The following is a 16,252-nucleotide window of genomic DNA, read 5'->3' on the forward strand; positions in this document are numbered from 1 at the left end:
CTTCTTTAACCATACTAAGCCACATAAAGTACGCTTGGCTTTTTAAGAATATATGCAAGGCTAAGTGTCTCACTCAAATAAAGACTCTTTTACTAAACATGACACCCAAAGACTAAGCCGTTGCCACCTTAATACATTAATTAGCAAACTCAAGCATTTTATCGAGTATGATTTGAGCTCACTCATACTTTGTTGAATGGACTCCTGAGTTTAATCGAGATTTTGTTCTTATGAGCACAAACTTCTAAAAAATACAAATCTTCTCTATCTCTAATCTCAATGACGATCATAGGGGTTTAGGTATTTCGTTAAATTATGAAGATTTACTTCTCCACATGTTAAATGTGTGTTTATTTAATCTATTATGGTTATTTCCGTACAAGAATGATGTAGAGGAAGTCGAATCTAGGCGTGCACCGCTTACTAACAACATCATAATTATTGAAGAAGGAATTTTTTACGTATGCTCATCATTGATAAAGACACGAGATCCAATGTTCGGTCGCTAATTTTGTTTGACAAATCTGTTCATAAGAGAATTGATGGAGTAATTGTAAAGTTAAGCACAAACTCATTCCACATGAACAGATCTGTCAAACAAAATCAGCGATTGATTATTGGATCTCGTGTCTTCATCAATGATGAGCATATGTAAAAAATTCATTCTTCAATAATTACGACGTTGTTAGTAAGCGGTGCACGCCTAGATTTGACTTCCTCTACATCATTGTTGTACGGAAATAACCATAATATATTTAAATAAACACGTATTTAACATGTGGAGAAGTAAATCTTCATAATTTAACGAAATACCAAAACCCCTATGATTGTCATTGAGATTAGAGATAGAGAAGATTTGTAATTTTTAGAAGTTTGTGCTCATAAGAACAAAATCTCGATTAAACTTGGGAGTCCATTCAACAAAGTATGAGTGAGCTCAAATCATACTTGATAAAATGCCCTTGGCCGATGACCTCGGCCGACCCTCCCCCTTCGTCACCGGCCCTTCCCGACGGAGGCGGCGGCGAGGGCTCGGCCATCTCCCTCCCCTCCTTTTTTAAAACTATTATTATTATTATTATTATTATTATTATTATTATTATTATTATTATTATTATTATTATTATTTTAAATATTTGAATTTGTATTTTTAAATGTTTTAAATAAGTTTAGTTTTAAATTTAATTTAATTATGTTTATATTAAATTTTTATCACGTCGAGGCAAAATGACATCGTTTTTGCATTTTTAAGCCACATCGGTATGCAAAACGACATCGTTTTGCACTTACCTCGTCGGAAAATCGCATGTCAATATTTTGGCCGAATTGGCACTTAAGTGATTTATTTTGCTCTGATTTTGGCACTTAAGTGTCACTTTCCTAACTTTTGGCACCAAAGTGTCCCTCCGTACCAAGTTTTAGCACTTCAGGTGCCGTGATTCTTTGTTTTTGATTTGACAAAGGCGTGCGGATCATATCTCAATGGAATTTCTAATAATTCAGCAAACGAGTAGTAAATGAAGAAAGTATCCATCGACCATGTTCTTATTACGCTTTAAAAACATTTCATAGAGGGGATCCGAGTGTTGTTTGTGCTCTCGAGAGCTATCCCAGAACGCTAAAACCGAACGTCTTCTTTAGCAGTGGTCAAAGGTTTTGTCTACATGAGCCAAATATAGATGCGGTTTCATCGGCTAGCGGAGTTAATTTCTAGGATGGGAATGAGACCGTAGGTCTTGTCTACTTAAGATACGTTTGGTAATGATTCTGTTTTTCGGGAATAATTTTTTATTAGAAATTGTTTTTTCTGATTTTATTCTCAATAACAATTTCTAAGCAAAAAAAAACATTTGGTAATTATTCAAAATTTCCATTTCCAAGACAAAAATGCGTTTGGTAGGATTCTTAATATTTTTTTTGTTTCTTTTAATTTTTTAATGCTTTTATTATATATATATATATATATATATATATTATTTTTTTCTCTTCTTCTTCCTCCTTCTTTGTAGCCAATCACCAGCCATGGTGGTGGCCGACGACCGATTCGACGAGGTCCGATGAACTTGCTAGAGGCTTGCCTGACTAAGGTGAGCCTTAGCCTTGCTAGATTAGGGCGAGGTCAAGCCTGGCCGATGGCTAGGCTAGCCTTGTTGGGCTACTAATGAGGCTTGACCTTACCTAGGCAGCGCAAGGTTGTTCTCGCCCTGGCCCGACGAGGCTAAGCTTTGTTGTGGCTATGCGAGGCTTGACCTCGTCTTGGCTGGACGAGCTTGACCTCGCCAAATCTAGGAAAGGTCGACCTCACCTAGCCAAGACAAGCCTTGTTGTGGCTCGGCATCGCTAGGGGCCAACGATGCTTCGGCGAGGTCACCGACCCTCGTCTGGCCGATTGTCGGCCATGGCTGAGGCCGGCAACTAGCCAAAATGAAGAAGAAGAAAAGGGAAAGGAATAAGAGAAATAAGAAGAAAAGAGAAGATAAAAAAAAATTGGAATTGATTCTAGGAATTGTTTCTAGGAATAAGAAGTAACTTTTTTCTACTTCTTAATTTGTTTCAAATATATTTTCGAGAACAAAAAGACTGATTTTTGTTCTCAGAACAATTTTTTTTTCTAAATGGATTTTTATTTTTTTTAGCTCCCTAGAACAAAAAAACAGATTAGTTGTTTCAAAGAGTGTTACCAAACAAGCCCCATTGCCCAGCAGATAGTGGGCTCACCTGACAGTGTGTTATTAAATGGAAAATTCTTCTTAGCTAATTAGTAGTATCACAATCCCCTTTGAAGCCGCTCTTTTGTCTAAATGTTGTGGGTCGCATCTTTTCATAATAGTCTTTCTGGAAAATATATAAAAGTTCTATTTCTGGAAAATATTTTTTCCGATGTTGATATTTTTTCATGAAATTCGTTTTCTATTTGTAAATTCTGAAGGGATAATCATAAATAAATTTTTTTTTTTTTTTTTTTTGTTTCGGATGACCAAAATAAAAGTTTGAAGTGACTTTTTATATAAACGAAGTTGTGGAGAGGACAGCCAAATCATTTTTCCACCTAGAAACGCAAACTTCTTATACCCTAGAAGAAGCCAGATTCGACTCCTAGTGGAAGAAAATTTCATTTATTTCAAGATCTCATTCAATGGGAACTTCTCTAAGCATGAATTAGGCTTAACATCAAATTTCTAACAACAAGAAAAAACTCCTTGTGAAAAAAGATCACGAAAAATCTTTTCTGTCTAAGACATGGTTATCTGGCATGAATGGACACCTTGAAAGATTCATTACAACCAATTTTTAATAAATTACTAATTGGATTAAAAGGTTAAAAAAAAAGAGAGAGGAAAGAATTCGTGGGCCATTTCATTGCTTTTGTTGCTGTAATTGAGACGGATAGGCCCCGTTCAGCTTTCCTTGGGCGCGATCTGGAAGTTGGGCTTGGACCATTCAAGTCGGACCTATAGAATAAGGAAAAATTTAAGGCCTTTGGATTAAGCAAAATTAGAAAGATAAAAAAAAAAAAAAAAATGTATCTTTTCGCTTTCCTGTCAAAATTTGAAATATTATTCAATTTCAGAAAATAACAAAAAAATTTACAGGTGATTTTTTTTTTTTTGGTCGAAAATTTACAGGTGAATTCACGTGTCAAAATTTACATGCTATGAAAGTTCATGGAGTTCAGAATTAACAAAAAATCAAAGAGTTTTTTTTTTTTTTTTTTGAGCAAGAAATCAAAGTGTTTAAGTCGGAGCCTTTAGATTAGCCACGTGCGGTGGGGGCATTGCCGTAGCAATCTCAGCCATGAGGTGGGAGAATGGCTTGAGAGTATCCGGATCGATTCCCATTCCTGCAAGCTTCTTTTTCAGCTTGGTGTTCCAGTAGTTCTTGACCTCATTTCCGTGCGACCCGGCAACTGAGCTGCAATTATCGACCACCCGTAGCAAAACCCAACTGGGATTTTAATTCATGGGAGGTAATAAACAACCACTTGGTACTCATGGAAGAACAGAACGGCGGTCATGTAGAGGAGTTGAGAACAAGCTTCTGCAGAAGAATATGACGCGGAAGAATGGATTGATTGATTGATTGATTTACCGGTAACCAAGGACAGCATGGAGCCTCATGATGGTTTGCTCCTCTGATTCTGAAGTCTGGTCGGAGGTAGGTAGTCCATCGCAGCCTACAGCTTTTTCCACATCTATGCCGGTCTACACATTGATTATTGGTAATTTAGTTGCTTTTTTTTTTTTTCCTTTGGCTTAGAGAGAGAGAGAGAGAGAGAGAGAGAGAGAGAGAGAACCGGCAATCTTGGGAATGAGCCGCCAGTTACAGGTTCCGTGCTAGGTGATGTAAGAGGCGAGCTTATTGTCTTCTTCAGGTCCATTGTCCTATCCTTCTCACAAGAAGGAATGTGCCCCGTCTTCTGTATTTTTGTATCTTAGGAAATTCTGTTGCTTTGGTACAGATAGATGAAGGAGTCGATAGTGTTGGATGAAAAAAGCCAAGGAAGATGATTTCTCTACTTGCACTCTTTTCAAGGAAATTTTTCCCTCTTCTTTGTGTGCTTCTTGGAAAGGAAATCAAGCAGGACAGTTATCTAGCCAATTTTCTATCAGGTATGTGAATGTGAAGATATGGTGTGTGTTTTTAAATAAAGGGAGGTGTGTCTTCTTATATTAAGGGTTTGCCTTGCATGTGGCTCTGTTCAATATAGCCCGAGTTACCATCGAAGGCCCATGATTTAATTAAAGAATTCAATGCCATGTTGTGTGTGAGAGAAGGGCAGGTAGCTCACCCACAAGATGTTTGGTTCAAACCTCTCTCTCTCTCTCTCTCTGCGTGTGTATGTAGTTGACTGTATCGGGTTTCTGCTAGAGCTGGTGTGTTAACAGTTAAGGTCACACATAATTGCCTCATGGAAGAGCTTGTCTTTTACAAAAGTTGAGGCTGTTGCGCGTGGGTCTTTCTGGCACTCATTCTACCACTCCTAGTGCTAACGCATTAGACACCTAATCATTTTGTAAATGCAAGAATTGCTGGTGCTTGCTGCTTCTTAGCAATTACTTTGACATGAACAATTTGGTCCCAGTTGTCTTTTGATATCTTATGTCCAGGACTATTATCAGCCCTCTCTTTTATGAAGTCTCTTGACATGAGAGTGTAAGAATCTTGTTGACCGAGAAGATGAAGTGCAAAATATAATTCTCAGGCTTCCGTTTGTCACTAATGTAGTTCTTCGTCGATCTGCATATCTATTTTCTATATATATATATATATTTTAAGGACGCATTCACAAACTAGAAAGGTGACTGATTGGCCACACCATGTTTGGTGCATGCTATTGAGTATTGACACAACAGAGGGTGCATGTATATTTTTTACTTTTTAGCTGTTAAAAATTGGAGAGAAGCTCCTGTCTTACCTAAACTCAAGCAACCACCACCTTCAAGTGAGACTAATGATTCTGTACTTGAGATCTGAAGGAAGAGTTGAGATTCTAAGATGCAAGGATTATCTGCATGAAATTTGTCCAAACTCAGACTCAACTTATTTTGGACCTGGTTAATCGCAACCATTGATAGTATTAAATGCAGGGGTGGGATTATATCTATTCATAGGCCACTTAAGGCCTACTTTCTGCTCATTTTGTGTTTTTTTCATTCTGTGTCACTCGAATCCCTGAATAAGTGTGCAGCATGAATATTTTGTACATCAGCAATTGAAGAACTTAGGTGCTCCCTTTTTCACCTTAACAAACAAGAATTCTTTCATCTGAATTACCCTTTTGTGTTTTACCATAAGGAAGGAAAATTACAGTTTCTTATCTTAGTTTGGCTCTGATAAGTGCCTCAAATGAGCCAATGAAGCATAAAACTGTCGCAAGAAAGCAGACAATGCTAAATATCTTAAGGATGACCCATTTTCTTGTCCAAGCACCGATTTTCTTTTGCACAAGGTACATCTCCACGGGAAATATATCGCCAAGGGCCAAAAGTTCAACGCGCCCAACACTCCTAGAACCGAGTTGAAATATGGAAAGATTAAGGCGATTCCAGTTGTGGATATGACAAATACTGTGCGGAAGCACAGCCTGAAAAGATTCATCCGAATAGCCGGCACCAAGGGAAGCCTGAATGTGTAGAATTTGTTCACAAATCTGCTATTTGGGTATGTGCTGCTGGACCATCTCTCTGCTGCTGCATATATGGGCTGACTGAACATCTGTTCGAAGAGACTCAGCATAAATGATGTGACCATGTTTTCAAAGGCTTAATCAAATCAAGAAACTCTTACTGCTATCTCTGTAAATTTTTTGCGTGAAAAAGTGCGTATGACTGTTGTGATTATTTCGATTTGATTCTTCTCCAGTTTTTTCAGGGTTTCGAGACTCTAAAATTGACAGTTGTCAGAGTGCATAACCAATTGAAGATTGAAAACAAGTTTAATATTGAGATAAAAACTGAAGGCAGGTATCGTTCAGTTCCTTTTTTCGAGAAGTCGGGTATTGGTCATACATATACCTGGTATCCTCCAACCAAATGGACAATGATGCACACGTTCGCAAAGTCGACCAGCCAGAAGGGCTCAAAGAATCCCTCCCCGTTCACTATCCCAGTCAGGAGATTCCCAGGCGTTTCGTCACCAAAGGCTGCATATCCAAAGCATCCGCAGCAGAAGTAAAAGAAGGTGGTTATGAAGACTGCGACCATGGAGGCCCTTTTCATCGTCTGGTTTTCTGGTGGAGGGGACTTCAAAGTGTCCTGAATGTGACAGAAACTCAAAGATTCGGTAAGCCTCTAGGCCTTGCGGATTGTTCTGAAATAGAAACTGACTCAGTTCAAATAATAAAGCCAAGGTCTCACCTGTATCTCAAGAAGAATGAGTGAATATGGATACGAAAAAGCAATATCTCCAAGCGCCTCAAAGGTATTCCATAACTTTTTCTCAACTTTAGCAGCCGGAACTCCTGCAATCCCTCCCGCGATTCTTCCATTTTCTGGAGATCACAAGAAATCGAGAGAGTCGTCACAGAACTCCTAGGAGCTCTATAGGATACTAAGTACGAAGTTGTTCCTCCATTTATCTGACAGCAAAAGGGACCGATTCAATTTTATTATGTTCCCTTCAAAGGGTCAAGCATTCTCTCAAGTCTGGACAGATGACAGCAAACACACCAACCTATGACTTTTGCAAAGCTGAGTCCTAGTCCAATGGAAGAATAAGAGAAGGACATGATCGCGGCAACAACTGAAAGCCATTCCATATTGTGCATGTCTGGTATCAGCGACATTACGATCTGTATAATCCCGAATAGCACCATGTAGAAGCTACTACCATAGTGACACCGAGCATTGCGCCCTTCTCTGTGATAGCAATTCGATTCCCAATAGCCCTGCATCCACAAATGGATGCAAATTTTCCAGGTAAACGCCAAATTCAGTCTCCAAGAAAAATTCCCTTAAAATATGGCACATTCGCCAGCATAATATTACTATACATTACTCAGAGCATAGTACCTCATACAGGTTGCAGTAGTTATAACGTAGGCTATGTCTGTGCCATACAAGCTCAGATACTGAAGCAAACCACATACCCACGTTCTTTTCGTACCTGAAATGGACAACTGAACATAGTAGGATCGACACACCGAGGACCACCATCTAAAGTAAATTCTCTCACGCGAAATCAGACAACCATTCGGATAATAAAGTAAGTTAAAGACTTAGTTGTTTTCCTACCAAGATTTACTCTAACCGCATCCATGTAAGAATAATTCCGCGTTCCTTTTATGGAGTCAGGAGACCGGTAACAATCTGACAGAAGGAAAGCGGAGATGTAGGTGATTATCGCGAAACAAAGCAAGGACACTGGCCCCCCTATCCACCCCAGCTGTGCCGTACTCCAAGCTAGAGACAGAACTCCGGCTCCAATGACCGCGGTGATGATATGAGCTATGCAACTCCATAAGGTTCCTGAGTAAGTCGAGCAACTTTAGATTCGTGCTTAATACTCAGACCCTGGCATCAGATCCAAATTCCAAAGCGCTCAAAGGAACAATACGTGAATAACACAAATAATTTAAAGAGAGCCTGACCCGTTCTCCGCAAGCGCCCATCGTCGTCCAAGGTACCGTCAGCAACCTCGAGGGAGCGATGAACAGCCATTCTTATGCAGTACAGAAGATTCAAATTTGACGATTTTCCTACCCATGACACAAAGATGGGAGTAGCTCAAGTTATTCATATCAGAAGAAATTTTGCACCGTGTATAAGCATCTGCAATTGCATTCTTACCAATTGCAATTGATGTATTCTTCTCCGGACAACTGTTGAGAATGCAGCGCTGCAAATGCTTAGAAGGAAGCAGCAGGAAGAAACTCAGCAATGAAAGTCAAAAGGAACACAAGGATTGGAGTGAAGAAGGAGCAGTCAGTCAAATTAAAAGGGTGTAAAACTACGCCGTTTGCTTCAGCAGAGTTCTTTCTTGTACACATATGCATGAGCCATATTTTCCAGTTATGTGTGCGTGTGCTGAGCTGTCATTCAAGGATTGGTTGGTTTAGATCTAGAAGTTTTTTCTCTGTTGTTATATAAAAAATCATGTAAAAACAGAACGACTGAAAATCGAGCTCTCAAGATGAAAAGACCATGAAAGAAAGAAGAAGATGAGCTCGACAGCAAGCTCTCTTCTCATTCAGCTTCGACTACTCCCTTCTGTATTGATTTTTCTTCAAAAAAGTCATTTCAGTCATTCTCAGTCACTGGAATTGGCTGTTGGTTTGTGTGGCCGATGTTAGATATGATCCTAGAGTTTCACCAGAAATCACCATTTCAGATCAGCAGCCTCATGAGGTAAATGGTTCTATCATTTATGTAGAAAAATGAAGGAGACTTGATCAATAGCAACTCTAATGCTGAATGTATGCACACGGAACAGTCAGCAACTACTGTGCATATATTTTCTTTTATCTGGAGAACACCATATAAGTCCAATACCTAGTAATGGAATATCTTAGAGAAAACTCATAAATGAGCCCATTGACATGCTCAAAAGTTTAAAACATTGAGTTAAGGAATGGCTTCTTTTAACTCTAGACATCTAAACATGCTGACTTTTTTCTTTCACTACGCATGCACTCAATATTACCAAATGTGAATCCATCTCTCTTGGAATCAGGACGAGATCTGCCTACTTTCGAAATAAAAATTCTCTTGTTCAAGAAAATATCTTCCTCCCGGTCGTACAAAGGGCTTTCACCTAGTGTGATTTTTCACCTCATAATATAGATATGGAAAGTCAAAAACAAATGATTGTACACCTCGTAAAATTCAAATGGGCGAGTGGGTGGGTGGTCAAGTCCTCATCCCTATTCCACAGCTATGAAAGAAGACGTGGACGGATTCCGTCTTTGATGGTCCAAGACAGACGAGTGCCTACTTGAACGGAAAAGACAGTCACCGGAGCCAACCTCCCATGAAGATCTTACGGATTCCGTCTTTGATGGTCCAAGACAGACGAGTGCCTACTTGAACAGAAATGACAGTCACCGGAGCCAAACTCCCTCGAAGATCTTACGCTTCGAAAAAATTCTGATTCTTGTTACCTCAGAGAACGTCACCAACTTTTTGTATCATGTTTTGAAGGTTATATTTAGGGCGCGCATGATAATCATTATGTTGCAGAAATAGTTTCTGGAACAGAAATATATTTTTTTATTTCTATTTATAGAAGAATTTCTAAGCAAAAATAACCGTTATTAGTTATAAATTTTTTAAAAAGTGAATCTCACAATAATTTATAATTATTTGTGATAGATTTTTTTGTGATTGAGAATAAACTGTTATTTTCATAGTATATTAAAAACTATCACGGAATCATTTCACATGACTACGTCCGAAAGGGTACCGATAGAAATTGCATCTTTTTTTTATTCGCATTTATTATAAGAGTAGACAAAGAGTATCTTATAAGAAGCGCTTTTGAGTTCGTGACACCTAATTTCTTTGGACCGTGACATTTGGCTGTTTCTTGTGAACACGTGTTGGACTTTCATATTCTGTGGACTTGACTTGAGGGAGTGCTGCGGACGTACGACAGCTCTAGCAACAGTAATCGGTTCATCAGCGTCAACAACCGAGACCCACACGGAAGTTCTTGCTTCGAAATTGCTTCTTAGACCATCCATTGCTGACCGTCCTTTGCCAAGATGAAGTCTGCTGATTAGGGGTGAGTAGCAGTTTAGGGTCGACTCTGGACCGACCTTGGACCGGCCCAACTCGCCTGGGTCCCGATCCGGTTCCCAAAGGGGACTTTGGGTCGGTCCTGGTCCCGAAATTTCGGACTAACACGCGGATTGATCGCCGGTCCTCGAAAGTTTTGGATCGATCCAATCTTGGCCAATCACGTATATTATATTATATTATATTATTTATAATTCTTTTATATATTCAAACCTAAGTAAAATTTATGTTATATTATATTATATTATATATAATTATTTTATATATTCAAACTTAAGTAAAATGATGTTAAAGTTGTTGACTCCTCATGCTCACAGTCGTGGACAGACGGCATCCAATTTCAAAAGGCGTGAAGTTTATGCCGTAAAGGTCTTCACGACCTCCTCCTCCACAGTCTAGACTCCAGAGTACATTCTTCACCGTGAGGACCAAGAATTCCTCATAGTCATGGACTCGCGACGTCCAAAATGGCGCGAAGTTTATGCCGTAAATCTCCTCACAGCTTTCTTCCCCAAAGTACGTTCTCTTCCATTTTGTCTTCTTTGTTCTTCAATTTGCCAAAATCAAAAGTAGCAACATCCCGCTCGCCTCTGGTTGCCCGCGCCGCTCACCTTTGATCGTGCGCGCTGCTCGCGCCGCTCGCCACTCACCACTCGCCCTTTGCTGTCGTCGCTGGCCTCGCTAAACGCTCGCCACTCACCACTCGCCGCTAGTCTCGCTCAACGCTCGCCGCTTGCTGCTTGCCGCTGGCCTCACTAAACGCTTGCCGCTTGCCAGTTGACGCTCACCCCACTCGACACTCGACGCTTGCACTCGCCACTCGCGCCGGTCGCCTCACTTATCGCCGAGTAAATCAAAAGGAAAAAAGAAGAAGCCCTAATTAGAAACCCTAATGCTCAACTTGCCCTTGCTTTCCAAACACAACTTGACTAGTGATATCTACTTTGTGCTTCATTTGAGATCTTGTATTGGTATTTATAGTTTAGTTGCACAATGCCGCATTGTCGATGGATGTGTAATTTGAATTTATAGGTTTACTTTTTTAAGGAGTATAAAAAACAAGACGAAATAAATTATCAATCGGTCCCGGGTTGACCCTGGAACCGGACCAAACTCATTGGGTCGGTCCGGTCCTTGGTCCCAGACTCAGTAGGGTCGGTCATCGGTCCTAAAAATTGAGGATCGATACTATGCGGGTTGGTCCTAGGGTTAGGGGGTGGCTCGGACCAACCCGGACCATGCTCACCCCTACTGCTGATCCCCCCATGCTGTGTTTGTTTCGTGTTGCCGTCGGCTGCGTGTTGGGTCGATTATCGTGCATTTAAAGACAGATCATTAACGCCAGGAGCACGGAAAATTGATAAATAATAAAACTCAAGACGCTTCTTGAAATGCTATATCTCGATTGTCCAGGTTGACTCGCGTAATCAAGTTTCCGGCAGTGGAGTGCAGAGCTGCAAGTCGGAGAATCATTGAAGATTTGCCCCCTTGGTCCCATGTGCACGTTACAATCGCTCAAGGTCACGTTCGGTAACATTTTTATTCGATAAATAATTTCTTTTCAGAAATAATTTTATTTTTATTTCTTAATATAATTTATGAGTAGAAGAGTACATTTAACAACTATATAAAATTTCTATTATTGAAATAAATAAAAAGAATAAGAAGACATTTGGTATGATATGCAATTTTTTTAACGAATAATTTCTTTTAATTTTTTAATAATTTTTAAAGATTTTCTTTTCTTTGTTTCCTTCTTCTTCCTCATTGCTTGTTGCCCTCCATGGCCGCCATCGTCCGCCACTATTGCCGTCCGCCAAGCGTCACCACTAGTGGACAGAGCTTGTTGGCGCCATGGGGTGACAAGCGGCAAGGAAGAAGAAGAAGAAAAGAAAAATTAATTGACTTTAGCAAATTGATTTTTGTTCTTTTTTATTTTTTTTATTTCGAGGAGCAAAAGGATTGAAAAATAAAAGAACATAAACGTTACCATGCTTTATTATTACTTTTTTTTTTTTTTTTGGGTTTCTCATTTCTTCATTATAATATTAAGGTGCATTTGGTAACATTTTCTTTCGGAGAACAAGTTCTTTTTAGAAAAAGTCTTTTTTTATTTTTATTCTCTAGAAAAAAAATTTGAGTAAAAAACGTGTTTGGTAACTAGAATTTATATTCTCGAAATAGAAAAAGAACAAGAATGTGTTTGATACGATTCATTTTTTTTTTTTTGTAACGTAGAATTTATTTTGATTTTTAATGATTTTTTAGATTTCTTTTCCCTCTCTTATTCTTCTTGCTCCTCCTCTAACCACCGGTGGTGGTGGTGGGGGCGGCGGCGTCCAACCACTAGCAACTGGTGGTGTATGATGAATGTTAGCGATCGGTGTTTGGCAATGTTTGGCGATCGGTGGCTGGGGCGACGGGCAGCGGCAAGCAGCGAGGTAGAATAAGAAAGAAAAAAGAAAATAAAAGAAACAAAATGACTTATTTCTAAAAATTGTTATTGAGAATAAGAAGCTATGTTTTTCTATTTTTTATTTCTATTTCAAATCTATTTCCCGACTATTTTTCTATTCCAGAGAATTAAAAAATAAGTTAATGTTATCAAATGGAATTCTATACTCTTTTTTTTTATTCTAGGGAACATAAAGACAGGAATTGGAAGAAATATGAACAACTTCCTGTGAATTAGTTAATCAATAAACACGGCTCATGGGCTACGTGACTTTTGATTTGTATCAACAAACAATAGAATCTCAACATGTTTATACTTATGTTTATTGCATAACCAAGGTAATTAAGAATAGAATACCAAATATTCGCACTTGTATATTGATACATCGTGACTTGGGATTCAAATTGTACAAACCGGGTGCAACATAATTCGAATCACAAGGCCGGGAGTTAATTGATTCATGGAGGGATGGTTTATAAGTCTCAAGATGGCCGAATATTTGTGCTCATACAGTTTGACCAGTCGTATACAACAATTGCTAAATTCTTTGCGTGACATTTATCTGAACTTTTCTAACTCAAGTCTATTGATGATAATGCGATCTCTATTAGTTCTACAATTTGATTTTGACCCCAATGTACACATGCTGCTTTGACGTATTTCCTTCCAAAGATGAATGATGGCTAAGCCAATAAGGTGACAGTGATGGAATTTCCGTAACCGATAATAATAATATTTAGGCTATAAAACAAAGTATTATTTAGATTAGAAATTGGGCGAACACATAGAAATCTCAGTTGGATCGTAAATTTTGTGAGGTGCAGAGGATGATTTTTCCGGAAACATAATTGTTTCAAGTCTGACATGTTGAAATTTAATTGATAAACATTGATAATTAGAGTGATGTTATCATCATTTTAGTTGTTGATGGGTATGGATATTTTTCAAATTATACTAAACATGACACCTAAAAAATAAGCTGTCATCGCTCAAATATATTAATCACCAAACTCTTCTCCATTTGGCCATCAAATAAGTTAGACGTTGCCACATATGATTACATGCATCCTTCCATCTAAAATCCACTTCTAAGCATCACTTTAACCTTGATAACATTTGATTCATTTTAGCCATGCCACTCGACTTTCAACCTTCTACTTTTGGCCTTGGGTTTTATCTTACAAAAGTCACAAGGTGGTGAAGGCACTTAGTTGTTCAAGTCCGTTCGAAATAAGTGAAAATTTTAGGCGTTAGCTAGGTTAATCTACTTAGCACTTTTAATTTGGTTGGTTGATATGTGTAATCATAGTGTGCAACAATTGTGCGGATGTGGCAAATGTTTGATTTATCATGTTGGTTAAGTACATGCTTAAAGGTAACTGATTGGTTTTCTCAAGGTATCATATGTATTATAAGTGAAAATAATGAATCTGAACTTGGAAGTGTTGTCTTTGTAATTTCATATTTAACTGTTGTAGGTAATATCCACCTTATACTCGTTTGATAATATTCATCCGTCTGAGTATATTCACATGTCTTAATGTATTTATTTGAAATATCAGATTCATTTACTTACTGAGTTTGAATATATTCATTTGTTTGATCCAATACATTCACTTTCTAAGTTTGAAAATATTCATTTATTTGATTAAGTTCATTCACTTGCTGAGTCTGAATTTATCCATTTTTTTTTATATTCATTTTTTGAATATATTCACTTATCTAAGTATATTTATTTGTTTGATTAGATTCATTCACTTATTGAGTATATTCATTTGTTTCATCATATTCATTCACTTATTGAGTTTGAATATAATCATTTGTTTGATCAAGTTCATTTACTCATTGAGTTTGAATATATTCATTTGCTTGATCAAATTCATTCACTTACTAAGGTTGAATATATCCATTTGTTGGATTAGATTCATTTTGAAAATATTCACTTACTAAGTATATTCGTTTATCTAATCAGAGTTATTCAGTTACTGAGTTTAAAAATATTCATTTGTTTGATCAGATTTATTTATTTACCGACTTTGAATATATCCATGTGTTTGATTAGATTCATTTTTTTTTAATATATCCACTGATCGAGTATATATACTTGTCTAAGTATATTCATTTCTTTGATAAGATTCATTCATTAACTAAGTTCGAATATATTCATTTGTTTAATCAAATTCATTCACTTATTGAGTCTTAAAATATCCATTTGTTTGATTATATTCACTTACTGAGTATATTCACTTATTTGAGCAAATTCACTTTCTAAATATATTCACTTACGTAGGAGTATATTCACTTGTTTGATCAGATTTATTTTTTGAAAATATAATCATTCACTGAGTATATTAAATTTTCAGGATACACTCACTGGCCTACTTATATCCAACGGAAAATAATCATTAGCTATGTATTCTAGCTTCTAATTATATTTGTATATTGAATATGACCACAAAATTCTTCTTACTCGATTATTTGACTAATTTAGTTTAGGAATATGTGCTGAAATGCTTATAAAAGTGTGTCTATCATTGTTCACATGAGAATTCCATCACCCACATTGATGGTGACAATATCTCATGTATTGGGATGTCCTATGAGTTTAGATACCCCTTGTTTCGGAATGCCTCAAGAGTTGAGATGTCCATGAGTTGGGATACCTCATGTGTCGTGATGCCCCAGAGTTAAGATGCCTCGTAAGTATTTGGGAGGAGAATTAACAACCTAATGCATGGTATAATGTTGTGCCATATTATTCTTTGATTGCTTAACACATTATAATAGGAAATGTAAAATAATTGCATACATATTTGCTTGATATGTATTCATACTTTGTACCAAGTTGAGTGGTGAAGTGATTTTCTAACTTAAATCTAGAAATACCATTTATTGGGTTTGGCTCACCCCTTATTTTTCCAATTTGTAATGACGATGAAAGGGGACGAGATGATGCATGAGACCATCAACCTCTGAGTTGGATGGTGGCTTGCTTTTGAGATAGCATAGGAGTAGCGGTGCTAATTGACCCGACCCTTTCTCAGTTTTTTTGCATGAAAATTTTATGGAGCTTCTACATGCAAACAATAATCCAAGAGTTATAATTGAAAAGGAAATGTTTCAACCTCACGGCTTAGTAATAAATAGAAATCGGAATCCATAAAATAGAGAACATATAAGAATTATATATTTCGATTTTTGAACTATATGTTTTTCAATTAGTGATGGTGAGTGGAAATAATGTTTGAATCAATCTCAAATTGCTTATTGTGTGGATATTTTGTTTTAATTTCAATGCGAGTTAAATATAACGTTTGATTCTGGTGCAAGTTGAAATAGCTGGCAGTGAATCAACACTAATGGCTTAAAAGTCTTTATGCTTATCCAAAAAAGAGGGCCTTGATGGAGGTAAAGGTTGAGGTGAGGACAAGCCTGGATGTTCCTCTAATTTTATGCACCGGACAATAATAAACAAAGGCAACATTTATTACCATGCCTTATCTTTATCCTCTTCCTTGCGGTCCCCTTTATTTCAACCGACAGGTTATATAGTAATACTATG

General features: G+C 37.6%; 1 protein-coding gene and 1 long non-coding RNA gene across 4 annotated transcripts; one reads left to right on the plus strand and one right to left on the minus strand.

Moving 5' to 3' along the window:
* The first annotated feature begins 3,776 nt into the window (after positions 1–3,776).
* LOC120294574 lies at positions 3,777–7,930 on the plus strand. Of its 3 annotated transcripts, none has more exons than XR_005551767.1 (4): positions 3,777–4,219; positions 4,460–7,418; positions 7,521–7,704; positions 7,790–7,930. It is a non-coding gene; the product is annotated as an uncharacterized LOC120294574 (long non-coding RNA). The 3 variants fall into 3 exon arrangements; XR_005551766.1 differs by having other exon boundaries at positions 3,777–4,155; XR_005551768.1 differs by lacking the exon at positions 3,777–4,219 and adding an exon at positions 4,239–4,372.
* LOC104450389 (probable amino acid permease 7) lies at positions 5,714–8,409 on the minus strand. Its single transcript, XM_039314734.1, is given in 9 exon segments — positions 5,714–5,961; positions 5,964–6,216; positions 6,516–6,755; positions 6,858–6,991; positions 7,174–7,387; positions 7,493–7,605; positions 7,734–7,967; positions 8,090–8,197; positions 8,289–8,409. Coding segments are annotated over 8 exon segments (1,404 nt in total). The 5' UTR covers positions 8,160–8,197; positions 8,289–8,409; the 3' UTR covers positions 5,714–5,815.
* Between the last annotated feature and the right edge of the window lie 7,843 nt (positions 8,410–16,252).

Source organism: Eucalyptus grandis, chromosome 6, assembly GCF_016545825.1.
Source record: "Eucalyptus grandis isolate ANBG69807.140 chromosome 6, ASM1654582v1, whole genome shotgun sequence".
NCBI lineage: Eukaryota > Viridiplantae > Streptophyta > Magnoliopsida > Myrtales > Myrtaceae > Eucalyptus > Eucalyptus grandis.